The sequence below is a fragment of the Muntiacus reevesi genome, chromosome X, assembly GCF_963930625.1.
Source record: "Muntiacus reevesi chromosome X, mMunRee1.1, whole genome shotgun sequence".
Classification (NCBI taxonomy): domain Eukaryota; kingdom Metazoa; phylum Chordata; class Mammalia; order Artiodactyla; family Cervidae; genus Muntiacus; species Muntiacus reevesi.
The window spans coordinates 75,458,146-75,471,534 of NC_089271.1; the positions used below are offsets into that span (position 1 = coordinate 75,458,146).

Sequence of the window (13,389 nt, forward strand, 5' to 3'; positions counted from 1 at the left end):
CCTCTTCCAGACCTGCAGGCAGATGCTGGAACTGCCCTGCTGTCCCAGGAGAGCACGGATAGCTCTTGCTACTAGGAAATCCACCAGTGAGTTCCAGGAGCTGTCCCATTGTCCTGGGAGCATGTAGGTAAACTTGCTCCTCTAGAAAATCCATCAGTGGGAGTCAGGACCTGCCCATGCTGTCCTAGGAGGACAAGGATAGCTCCCCCTACTATGAAATCTGTCCAAATGGGCTGAAACTAGGGGATGTGTGACTAAGGAAGAAGTGGTGAAATCTCTCTTCACAGCTGTGAAAACTTCAGTTACACCTCCACTGATGGCTTCCTAAATTCAGTACATATGAAACATCTGAAAGGACAAGTGTTCTTGTAGCTGGGAGTGGTCTAATTTTAGCAGCTGTGGGCTTTGTGGGCATGTACATGTGAAGGTTGGGGCAGACCAGTATATGAGCTGCCTCTGTAGTTCCCATGGCAGGTCCAGGTGCATAGCTGATGCAGTCCTAGGACCTGACTTCAGTGGATCTGAGCCAATGGCCTGATGAAAACAATGCTTGGGAGTCACCAGGGCCAATTGCTGGCATACCCACAGTTAAGGTGGGACCAAGAACAGCACCAACAACATTGTACTTTGTAAGTTCATTAATAGGCAAAGGGGGACACAACAGAGCACACTGACAGGTAAACACCTCCAGAGGAGGAATACTCAGTGGTTCTCTCCCAGTGGGAGTGCTTCAATCCTACCTATCTTATACCACAGATTAGAAACACAGCTAAGAAACAAATCTGGGGGTATCCACTCTGACAGCTAGGGAACAGATCCCACCCCTGACAGGGCAGTGACAACCAAATAGCAATATCTAGGGCATGCAACATGTAGGGCAAACTCTGATCACCCTATCAAGGGGATAATGGTACAAGCCTCTGGACCAACCTCACCCACAAGGAGGCAGACACCAGAAGCAAGAGGAACCATGATCATGCAGACTGTGGGAAGGAGACCATAAACATAGTAAGTGACAAAATGAGATGACAAAGAAATATGTTACAGATGAAGAAGCAAGATAAACTTCTACAAAAACAACTAAATGAAGAGGAGACAAGCAATCTATCTAAAATAGAATTTGGAGTAATAATGATGGTAAAGATGTTCCAAGATCTCGGAAAAAGAATGGGGGCAGAGATCAAGAAGATGTAAAAAATGTTTACCAAAGACCTAGAAGAACTAAAGAACAAATTAACAGAGATGAACAAGACAAGAACTGAAATAAATACACTAGAAGGAAAAAAATAGCAGAGTAACTGAGGAATAAAAACAGATAAGTGACCTGGAAGACAGAATGGTGGAAATCTCTGCCACAAAGCAAAGAAAAAAGAATGAAATTAGGACAGTGTCAGAGACTTTTGGGACAACATTAAATGCACTGACATTTGAATTAAAAGGGTCCTGGAAGAAAAAGAGAAAGGGCCTGAGAAAATATTTGAAGAGATTATAGTTGAAAACTTCCCTAACATGGGAAAGGACATAGTCACCCAAGCCCAGGAAGTGCAGAGTCACATATGGGATAAACCCAAGGAAGAACACACCGAGACACATATTAATCAAAGAAACACAAATTAAATACAAAGAAAAAATATTCAAATAAACAAGGTGAAAGTAATAAATGACATACAAGGGAATCCCCATAAGGTTATCAGCAGATTTTTCAGCAGAAACTCTGCAGGCCAGAAGGGAGTGGCAGGATATATTTAAAATAATGAAAGGGGGAAAAAAACCTACAACCAAGAATACTCTACCCAGAAAGGCTCTGATTCAGACTCAACAGAGAAATCAAAAGCTTCACAGACAAACAAAAGCTAAAAGAATTCAGCACCACCAAACCAACTTTGCAATAAATGCTAAAGGAAACTTTCTAGGCAAGAAACACAAGAGAAGAGAACAAAAGAAGAAAGGAAGGGGGGAAATACCTACAAAACAAACCCAAAATGATTTATAAAATGTCAATAGGAACATAAAAGTTGATAATTACCTTAGATGTAAATGGATTAAATGCTCCAACCAAAAGACATAGACTGACTGAATGGATACAAAAACAAGACCCATTTATATACGGTCTATAAGAGACTCACCTCATACCTAGGGACACATACAGACTAAAAGTGAAGGAGTAGAAAAAGATGGTCCATGTAAATGGAAATCAAAAGAAAGCTGGAGTAGCAACAGTCATATCAGACAATAGACTTTAAAATAAAGACTGTTTCAAGAGACAAGGAAGGACACTACAAAGGAAGGACACTACAAAGTAATCAAGGGATCAATCCAAGAAGACATAACAATTGTATATATTTATGCATGCAATGTAGAAGCAATACAATATATAAGGCAAATGCTAACAGCTATAAAATGGTGCAGCTGCTTTGGAAAAGTTTAGGAGTTATCCAAAAAGTTAAACAGAGTTACTATGTGCTCAGCAACTCTACTCCTTGGTATATACTTAAAAGAAATGAACATATTTATACACAAATTTGTACACAGCTATTTACAATAGCATTGTTCAAAACTGAAAACAGCCCAAATTTCCATCAATTGATGAATGTATAAATAAAATGTTATATACATCCATAAAATGGAATACGATTTAGTAACAAAAATCAATGAAGTACTGACATATGCTAAACCACAGATGAATCTTGAAAACATGTGAAGTGAAAGATTTTGGTTTCCAAAGATTACATTTTGCATTATTTCATTTATATGAAATAGCCAAACTTGATTTTTGCTGAATGTATTCATAAAGAGTCACTTTCTATTTGATTTTGCTAAATTGCTGTGATGTAAGTTATGGTTATATTGATTACATAAGAAGAGATGCTGCCTAAGAATGATGTCTATGCAGGAAAGAACAGAGCCAAAAGATAAAGACAGATTTCTGTAGACATATTTTGATCACACAAATTCATTTGGACAACAAGCAATCCCAGTTAAGTGGATTAACTGATTCCAAGTTTAAGCTGAGTTTCTGGCATGTGCAACTGAAAGAGTCCTGACTAATATGGTTGGTTAAACAACGAATTATTTGCTTTTTACTTTCATTGTATTTAATGTATTATAAATACAGTGAAAGTGTGCTGTTGAATTTTATCGTCTTTTTTGTGAACATTCATTCCTCAGTAGAATTACTGGCCAGCAGAAAACACCAAACTCTGTCTAGGGGTGTATATATCAAGTAAACATGCTATAACTTGGATTATATCATAACCAAAATTATATCCAAATTTCATTAAAAATACATTACTTTCTAGTTGTAATAGTTGTCCTTCCACCGCTGGAGGGTTGGTTATGAGATGAATATATTTCTTGTCTCAACTTCGAGAGTTCCTTACAAATAAAAGACAATATAAGTTTGAAAACAGTACAAACATGAGGTAAGAGGTATTTCTGATCATTTTACAAGGTTCTAAGAATAATTTTTCCCTTCCTTTTAAGCCTTGAGGTAAGAATATTCCAATGCTATTTGTTGAATTCCATATAGTCTTGCTTCATGATACCTAATAAGTTACATTATAAGTCTCTGCAAGAATCCACTAACTGGTGTAGGATTTCTATACTAAAGGGAAAACATGAGATAGAATGGGCATGATTCTCAAGGTGAATATGTGAAAATTTCTGTTGAAAAAGATTAAAAAGTATAACTATAGCAGAGAAGTATTGGAACTGCAAAATGGAAACAGATATTGTTTCCTAAAAGATAATCTATTACTGAACATTACTACAAGTTCCATTTGTTCAATAACAGCAATACGATATTAACCACCATTTTGCATACTTTCTTCCTTCAGTACCTATTTTATAACAGATCTTGGGCCATACGCTATAGTCATAGAAAGGAATATAACACAGTCCCTTACTGAAGCAACTCAGGCTTATTGGAAGTTTCATTGCTAATGAGGTAGAAAATCAACATTTTAAAAATATTAAAGGCATAACTTTTTTGCTTCAATTCTGTCTATCCTTTGAATTATTTCTCCTGAAATGGAGCCTTCTACTTCTTCATAGTCATTCACATTCTTCTTTATAAATAAAGTTAAGTCTTGGAAATATGTCTTTTCTCAGTTTGTGGGAAGTGTTTGTCCCACATGGCTGAGTTGTATGGTTCCTCTCCACCTTGACCCCTTCTCTGTTACCTCTGACTGACGCTTTATAAGGGAATCCTTCTCTTCCAGCAAACTTGTCAGTTCATGAATCTTGAATTGGAAGTCACTGCAGCTTCCTTCTCTTCTTGAAACATCTTTTTGGTACTGATTTAATTGAGTCTAAGGATTTAAAAAGAAGTTAGAACTATTATAATTCTCATTTAGCAAAATGGATAACTGAGTTCCAAAGAGGTTAAGTGACATAAAGTTATACAGCTTGCTATGAAATGAAGAATAAAATACCAATAGTTATAAACATTTGGAGTTTTATGAATGTTGAATGTGAATTGAAATACCAATTAAGAATTTCTCACTTTTTAAAGGTGACTTTAGAATTTAGGCTTAAGCATTATGTAAGTAAAAATCCTAGGCAACAGAATTAAAATAAAGCTAAGAAAACAGGCAGTTTATATTCTTTCAAATACTAATTAAGGAAAACTCAGTAACTAATATTATATCATGATTTGCACTTAACAACATATTCCTCCTGCATAACTTCTCTCAATCCTCACAGCAACCCTCTGAGATAAGTGTTATTATAAACCTTATTTACAAAACAGGTAAATGAGATCCAGAGATGTTAAATGATACAAAGGAACAACCACTAATAAGCAACACAGCTGCAACTCCATGACAGGTCTTCTGACTCCAAATCCTGTTCATTTCCTTCTTTACTGCATTATGTATGCACAGATGACTGTTAGGTTAAAGTGTTATTAGTAACATTCTGATGGAAAAAGAAACCAGTGGAGGAAATCTGCAAGTTGATTTCCCTTTGAACAAATTCTATTTTGTTTCATTTTGATTTTTGGTAAAGACTGTACATTATATTTGGAAAAAAAAAACTCTGTTGTCAGTTTTTATATTAAAATATTTGAGTTATATAACTACAATTAAGTATCAGTAATTTAAAGGTTAGTCAATTTGACCTAGAATGACAAAATATGGCAATGTACAATTATTCTCACAAATATCACCTTGATTTTGAGGCCAATTACAGGTACATAATTCAACAGTTTTATCCTTGCACTTGACAAAGCTCTTGCTATGTATCACCCCTCAAAGTCAAAGAAAGATTTTTGTGAATTCAAATGTGGCTTCACTGGACAATCTTGAAAGTTATTCTTGCCTGCATAGAGCAAGCTTCAGGTAGGATCATAAAGTGTTCCCCCTCCCCCATCACCAAATAAATAAATAAAAATTAAAAAAACAACAACCCCAACTTAATTTCTTTTTTCTTCTTTCCTAGAAAAGATTGTTACAAAACAATTTAACAATATTCTTTACACAATGATATGTATTTAACAAAAAGTTCTACAACAGACTCCTATTACTCTACCTTCAGTTGATTTTTCTTTAGCTTTAAACTTGAAAATAGCATTATCTTATTAGAAAGTCTGTGCTGACCTGTACATTTATGCAGTGTAGGATCTACATTCCCTTAATTTAGTTTGCAGACCTGTATATTTATGCAGTGTAGGATCTACATACCCTTAGTTTGCAGATCTCTCTGTCTTTCTCCATTCTTAAGTTTTTTACCATCTCCATGTAATGGTTGCCAATCTCATCCATTTTAGCCTGCAGGATTGGGCCTGTGCAAGTCTCAGAAACCTACACAAGGCAAAATCATTTTCTGTAGTTAGACTGTTATGAAGGAAATACATATTATATTACAAAACATTAATAGATGAAAAACACATAATTAAACAAAACACTGAAATAATCAGAGGAATTTTTTGGAAGTTCATTATACAACTGAAATGGCAGTAAGTTAAGACTTAACTTCATGTAAAATCATGGGAAAGCAGTCTATGTATTTTCTTGCATTGAATTGGATACACACACAGACACACATACACACACACACATACACATATGGGCTTCCCAGGTGGCACTAGTAGTAAAGAACCTGCCTGCCAGTGCAGACTAAAAGACACAGTTTCGATCCCTGGGTCAGGAGGATCCCCTGGAGGAGGGCATGGCAATCCATTCCAGTATTCTTGCCTGGAGAATCCCATGGACAGAGGAGCCTGGGGGGCTATGGTCTATAGAGTCGCAAAGAGTCAGACACGACTGTAGCAACTTAACAGAGCACATAGATGTATATATAACCAAAGATATAATTAAGGCAATAGCACATGCTTAAAACAAAATTTGAATACCTGCATTCTAAGATTTTTATTCTCTTGCTCTAAATTACGCTTACAGTATTCCAATTCTTTTAGTCTATATTCTATGTCTGATAGCGTATGCCGAAGAGAGAGATTGTCTTCTTCCAATGCTTGGCATTTTGAGGTTGAATCTTGACGTCCTTGCTGTAAAGAATGCATAGTAAATAAGACAAATGGATTCTACTTTTTAGGAGACAGTACTTTTAGTTGATTAATTCAATGAAACAAAAGAAATACTTTTCCATGCCCAGTTTGCTTATATATTTATTCTTAAATGGTAAATTAAGTCAGCTATGAAAGATAGTACTCTCACTTACCTTCTTGAGTGAGAAGGAATCAAGACTAAATGAATTTTCAGCGTACCAATTTAGCAAACTCTTGCTACTCCTTGGCAATATGATAACCTACCTTCTGGTAGACACCAAAATAACCCTATGCCTGATTATGTAACAACTGGAAACTCAACCAAAATTTGGGATTGTCACAGGAGCAAATTTTAGGAATGGATCAACCTCAGAGATTTATTATGATTTCCTAAGAATCATCTCTGCTCAGATGTCTGTAGAAAACTTTTAGAGTTCATTCATTCAACTACTCATTGCACAAACATGTGTTAAGATCTACAAAAACCTTTTTAGCAGCACACTAGTAGACCAAATGAATGAGTGAACTTAAATATTCAATATTTATATAATTTTTGTCACCCAACAAAATAGAAAATTATGAATTGTTTATACTTCATATCTAAAATACTTAAGAGATATATGTATATATATAAATATATATAAATCCATATATTTTTTTGAGAGGGCTTCAGTAACTGGAGATACCCAAGGTCTCTCAATTCCCATATGAACAAATTAGTCCATCATATTTTAATTGTCTGGATTGTATCTCATAACTCCAATGTGCTAACTGTGCATATGAAAAACTATCAATTTAATTTATTATCAATGAAAATATCAACTTACCTGCTGTTGGCGATTATCAGCTCTCACTGATGCCAAGAGTTCTTCATACTCTTTAATTTGAGTTTCTTTGAATGCCAAGTCTTTCTCAAGTCTTATCTTATCATTTTCCAGTGACTAGAACCAAAATTATTTGTTATGACTCAGAATTATAGAAACTTGTCAACAGTTACATAATACAAAGGTCTATTTATATTGAAATGTTTAAATAAGCACTTATTTCATTTGCAATTGTTTAATAAAGCAGAATTCTAAAAGTTGATCAAAATATGGATTACAAAATGAAACTTTAAAAACCTGCATGATAGACATTTTGATGAATTGATGAAGCCTAAGTGCAATAAAGCAGAACCTTCTGAATTATTTAACATTTTTTCTTACATCCACAAAGACTCCTTGTTAATCCCAGCAGGATGTGAATTTTCAAATTAAGAGTCTGAATGAATTCATCAGAACCCAGAAATAAAAAACCCACTCCAAAGTTCTCAAGGAGTAATTCACTGTATGGAAAGTCTTCTGAATGTATCTGGCTAATGTCATGAAGAACACCAATTAAAATATAAATCAGAAAATGTTAGTTCTTAGAGATAGAAGTTTTCAAGCATTCAAAAAAATTCAAAGTATGCTTTATTATTACAGAAAAGAGGAAGTTCCTAAACAATGAGTCAGATTATTCTAATTTTACAAACTACTCCCTGGCTTTAAGCATTAAATTACCTTAGTGGTAAACTAAATAATTAGTGTGCACCCAAGTTTCTTTCACTTTCACACTGGACAGCTCTTTACTTCTCTCCTCCAACCCCAATTAACTGCTGCAAGAAAATAACTATATCTGGGTGAGTACAATATTATTGTATTAAATTTTTAAAAGGCAGACTGAATGCTTTGATTTGTATGTTAGGAAGCTAAGAACTAGAAAATCTTTGGAAAGAAAAATCAAAATAAATGTTACTGTTAAGTCATTCTGAAGATGTCCAAGCTCTTCCCGTATGTTGCTGAATGTGGAGAGCACTAGTCGGAGAGATTTATCAGACATATTCCTCATCTGGGGGAAGAAAACGATTGATGGTTTATTTTTACTAGCATTTAAAACAGGCAATGTAAGTAATAGTGATCTAATTTTTCTGCTCTACAATCAAACTTATTCACAACTTCCTTTTTAATATGGCAATATTAGAATATCGATGCAGGGCATTTGGTCAATAACATGCATAAATAATCCAAGGAATATTCCTGAAGAGATCATAGCTATGTTATTTGAAAAATGGCCTCTTTTTTCCCATGATAAAATATCACCTTTTTCATGATAGAAATATATCAGCAAATTCTCAAATTTACTTTTTTTTTTCTAAAGATTAGAAAAGATGAGACAATCAGTCTTCCAATAATCAATTGCATCTCCCTAAGTGTGCTGCCAAATGTATGGGTTTTGGCTGAGTTGAGAACAATATAATACAAATTAAGTTTAAGCTTGAAGTATAAAAATATCTCAAATTTTAAAGAGGGAGAAAAATCCTTTCACTAGGTTAAACTCATTTCTTCAAAGAAAAAAATGGTTTTAAAACAGGCAACTTCTGTTTCTGAATAGATGGAGCAGAAATACTTTTCTATTCTTCTTGCTAAGTATAATTGAAAGCCCTGGAATTTATGTATAAAACATACATAAAAAGACTCTGAAAGGTGAAAAAAATAATGAAGTCTGGTTTAGAACATTGGGAGCTAAGGAAAAATACAGAAGTGATTTCCTAGACTTTTTTTTTGCTTATCAGAGTGATGTTGGGGAAATCAGTAACCCAGAAACACCAAAGATATGGACAACAAAAGTCCCTAAGAAAGCCTGCTCTCTCTAGCCAAAGGGCCATAAAAAGGGCAGCCTAGCAAGGCAGATAGCATTTATATAATAACCACTCTACTCCAGCCAAACATCATAGAAAAAAATGCAGCTATATTCTACTCTACCCAAACCATCAAAAGCCAAGAAGGGAAATTAGACTATCTCTCCTTCAGTCTCTTTGCTTAGTCACCTAATTGGAATTAGTGAATTCTTAGTGAAGAGTTAAGACTTTCATCATTGTCCAACAGATAATTAGTGATCCTTATATATATAGGTTGGTGCAAACATAATTGCGATTTTTGCATTGTTGAAATTTGCCATTTGATACTGGAATACACTCTAAAATAAATGTGGTTATGTTATATATTAAAAAAAAAAAAAAAAGTGAAGCTACTCACCTTACACTGTCTGTAGAAGCCAAGAGGGGAACATTACCACAAAACTCTTTCCCATCCAAACCAGGATGTTATCAGTAGGGATCTACAATTTCTTACCCCCGCCCAGGAAGAACAATGAGATACTCCCCCAAGCACTGTCAACAAAAGCAGAGTAGGGAACCTGGACTTTCATCCCCACCTGGCAGTAATAAGCAGTCGCCCCACTTCCTCTGTTGCTCAGTATCAGAGGAGGCCTGCTACAAAAGAAGATTTGAGCAAAATAAAAAGTCATAATATAATACTCAAAATGTCCAGGTTTCAATAAAAAAACCACTTATTCTTAGAACAGGAAAATCTCAACTTGATAAAAAAAAGAGTTAATACATGCCAACATCAAGATACCAAAAATGTTTGAATTATCTGACAAGGATTTTAAAATAGCTATCTTAAAAATGTTTCAATAAGAAACTGCAAATATTTATAGCAAAAAATAGAAATTCTCAGCAACACAAATAAAAATCTGAGAAAACCAAAAGTAACTAAATGGAAATTTTAGAACCTAAAAGGGCAATAACTTTAAAAAAAGAAAGAAAGCTCAATGGATGGGCTAAAAAGCAGAATGGAAAGGATAGAGCAAAGAATAAGTGAACTTGAAGATAGAACAACAAAAAGATACATAATTCTGAACATCAGAGAGAGAATAGATTAGAAGAAGATTGGCAGAGCCTCAGTGTCCATTGGGAATGTAACATATATCTGACATTCATGTCATCAGAATTGTAAAAGAAAGAAGGTGGAGCTGAAAAAGTATATGAAAAAGTAATGGCTGAAAACGCCTCCAAATTAGCAAAAAAACAAACATACACATTCAAGAAGTTGAGAAAACCTCAAGCAGGATAAATACAAAGAAATCCATGCCTGGACATATCAGTCAAACTTTTTAAAACTGAAGATAAATTTAAAATCTTAAAAGCAGCAAAAGAAACCTTAACTATTGGGAACAGCAATTCCAATGATAGTCGATTTCTCAAGAGAAACCATAGAAGCCAGAATATATTTTAAGTGATGAAACAAGAGAATTGTCAACTACAAATTCTGTATCCAATTGAAAAAAAAAAAAAAAAAAAAAACTTTAGGAATGAGGGAGAAATCACAGTTTTAGATGAAAAGAAAAAGAAGTTTCCACTAGCAGACTTACACTAAAAGAATGACTGAAGGAAGTTTTCTGAAGAGAAAGGAAAAGATAGAAGGAATTTGAAACCTGGTGGTTCAGAAGGCAAAGAATCCACCTGCAATGCAGGAGACCTGGGTTCGATCCTTGGGTTGGAAAGATCCCCTGGAGAAGGGAACAGCTACGCACTCCAGTATTCTGGCCTGGAGAATTCCATGGAATGAGGAAGCTGGCAGGCTACAGTCCATGAGGTTGCAAAGAGTCAGACACGACTGAGTAACTTTCATTCACTTGGACTATCAAGAAGGAAGAAGTAACACAGTAAGCAAAAATATAGATAAATACAGTAGGTTTTCCTTCTCATTTTGCATTTTCTAAATTAAATTTGATGATTCAAGCCATAAAAATTATAATGCTGTCTGACGTCAGACATTTCTAAGTACACCATTTCAATGTACTTAGAGGAAATATTTTAAAGGTCATAAATATGGAGGCTAAAAGAGGGATGAAAGAAGAAAAATTTTCTGTAGTTAACTGATATCAATAAAATGTTGACAATAATACATGGGGATAAGTTATGGATATATAGTATCAGTTCAGTTCAGTCGCTCAGTCGTGTCCGACTATTTGCGACCCCATGAATTGCAGCACGCCAGGCCTCCCTGTCCATCACCAACTCCCGAGTCTACTCAAACTCATGTCCATCGAGTCAGTGAAGCCATCCAGCCATCTCATCCTCTGTCGTCCCCTTCTCCTCCTGCCCCCAATCCATCACACCGTCAGGGTCTTTTCCAATGAGTCAACTCTTCGTGTCAGGTGACCAAACTTGGAGTTTCAGTTTCAGCATCAGTCCTTCCAATGAACACTCAGGATTGATCACCTTTAGGATGGACTGGTTGGATCTCCTTGCAGTCCAAGGGACTCTCAAGAGTCTTCTCCAACACCACAGTTCAAAAGCATCAATTCTTCGGTGCTCAGCTTTCTTTATAGTCCAACTCTCACATCCATACATGACCTCTGGAAAAACCATAGCCTTGACTAGATGGACCTTTGTTGGCAAAGTAATGTCTCTGCTTTTTAATATTCTGTCTAGGTTGGTCATAACTTTTCTTCCAAGGAGTAAGCGTCTTTTAATTTCATGGCTGCAATCACCATCTGCAGTGATTTTGGAGCCCCCAAAAATAAAGTCAGCCACTGTTCCCACTGTTTCCCCATCTATTTCCCATGAAGTGATGGGACCAGATGCCATGATGAATGTTGAGCTTTAAGCCAACTTTTTCACTCTCCTCTTTCACTTTCATCAAGAGGCTTTTTAGTTCCTCTTCACTTTCTGCCATAAGGGTGGTGTCATCTGCATATCTGAGGTTATTGATAATTCTCCCAGCAATCTTGATTCCAGCTTGTGCTTCTTCCAGCCCAGCGTTTCTCATGATCTACTCTGCACTTAAGTTGAATAAGCAGAGTGACAATGTACAGCCTTGATGTACTGCTTTTCCTTTTTGGAACCAGTCTGTTGATCCATGTCCAGTTCTAACTGTTGCTTCCTTATCTGCATACAGGTTTCTCAAGAGGCAGGTCAGGTGGTCTGGTATTCCCATCTCTTTCAGAGTTTTCCACAGTTTCTTGTGATCCATACAGTCAAAGGCTTTGGCATAGTCAGTAAAGCAGAAATAGATGTTTTTCTGGAGCTCTCTTGCTTTTTTGATTATCCAGTGGATGTTGGCAATTTGATCTCTAGTTCCTCTGCCTTTTCTAAAAACCAGCTTGAACATCTGGAATTTCACGGTTCACGTATTGCTGAAACCTGGCTTGGAGAATTTTGAGCATTACTTTACTAGTGTGTGACATGAGAGCAATTGTGCAGTAGTTTGAGCATTCTTTGGCATTGCCTTTCTTAGGGATTAGAATGAAAACTGACCTTTTCCAGTCCTGTGGCCACTGCTGAGTTTTCCAAATTTGTTGGCATATTGAGTGCAGCACTTTCACAGCATCATCTTTCAGGATTTGAAATAGCTCAACTGGAATTCCATCACCTCTACTAGCTTTGTTCGTAGTGATGCTTTCTAAGGTCCACTTGACGTCATATTCCAAGATGTCTGGCTCTAGGTGAGTGATCACACCGTCATGATTATCTGGGTTGTGAAGATCTTTTTTGTACAGTTCTTCTGTGTATTCTTGCCACCTCGTCTTAATATCTTCTGCTTCTGTGAGATCTGTACCATTTCCATCCTTTATCGAACTCATCTTTGCATGAAATATTCCCTTGGTATCTCTAATTTCTTGAAGAGATCTCTTGTCTTTCCCACTCTGTTACTTTCCTCTATTTCTTTGCATTGATCACTGAGGAAGGCTTTCTTATCTCTCCTTGCTCTTCTTTGGAACTCTGCATTCAAATGGGAATATCTTTCCCTTTCTCCTTTGCTTTTCACTTCTCTTCTTTTCACAGCTATTTGTAAGGCCTCCTCAGACAACCATTTTGCCTTTTTGCATTCCTTTTCCATGGCGATGATCTTGATCCCTGTCTCCTGTACAATGTCACGAACCTCCGTCCATAGTTCATCAGGCACTCTGTCTATCAGATCTAGTCCCTTAAATCTATTTCTCACTTCCACTGTATAGGTATAAGGGATTTGATTTAGGTCATACCTGAATGGTCTAGTGGTTTTCCCTACTTTCTT

The 13,389-nt window shown here is 35.9% G+C and overlaps 1 protein-coding gene across 2 annotated transcripts in view; it reads right to left on the reverse strand.

Annotated features, from left to right (window-relative positions):
- POF1B (POF1B actin binding protein) overlaps nt 1-13,389 on the reverse strand; it is an 85,503-nt gene that overhangs the window by 6,718 nt on the left and 65,396 nt on the right. For both annotated transcript variants that reach the window (XM_065915619.1, XM_065915620.1), the window contains 6 exons: nt 8,282-8,374; nt 7,333-7,446; nt 6,353-6,505; nt 5,682-5,801; nt 4,182-4,310; nt 3,293-3,375 (listed from right to left, as the gene is read on the reverse strand). In XM_065915619.1, the coding sequence (XP_065771691.1) occupies nt 3,293-3,375; nt 4,182-4,310; nt 5,682-5,801; nt 6,353-6,505; nt 7,333-7,446; nt 8,282-8,374 (692 nt within the window). The remainder of the gene's footprint in view (nt 1-3,292; nt 3,376-4,181; nt 4,311-5,681; nt 5,802-6,352; nt 6,506-7,332; nt 7,447-8,281; nt 8,375-13,389) is intronic.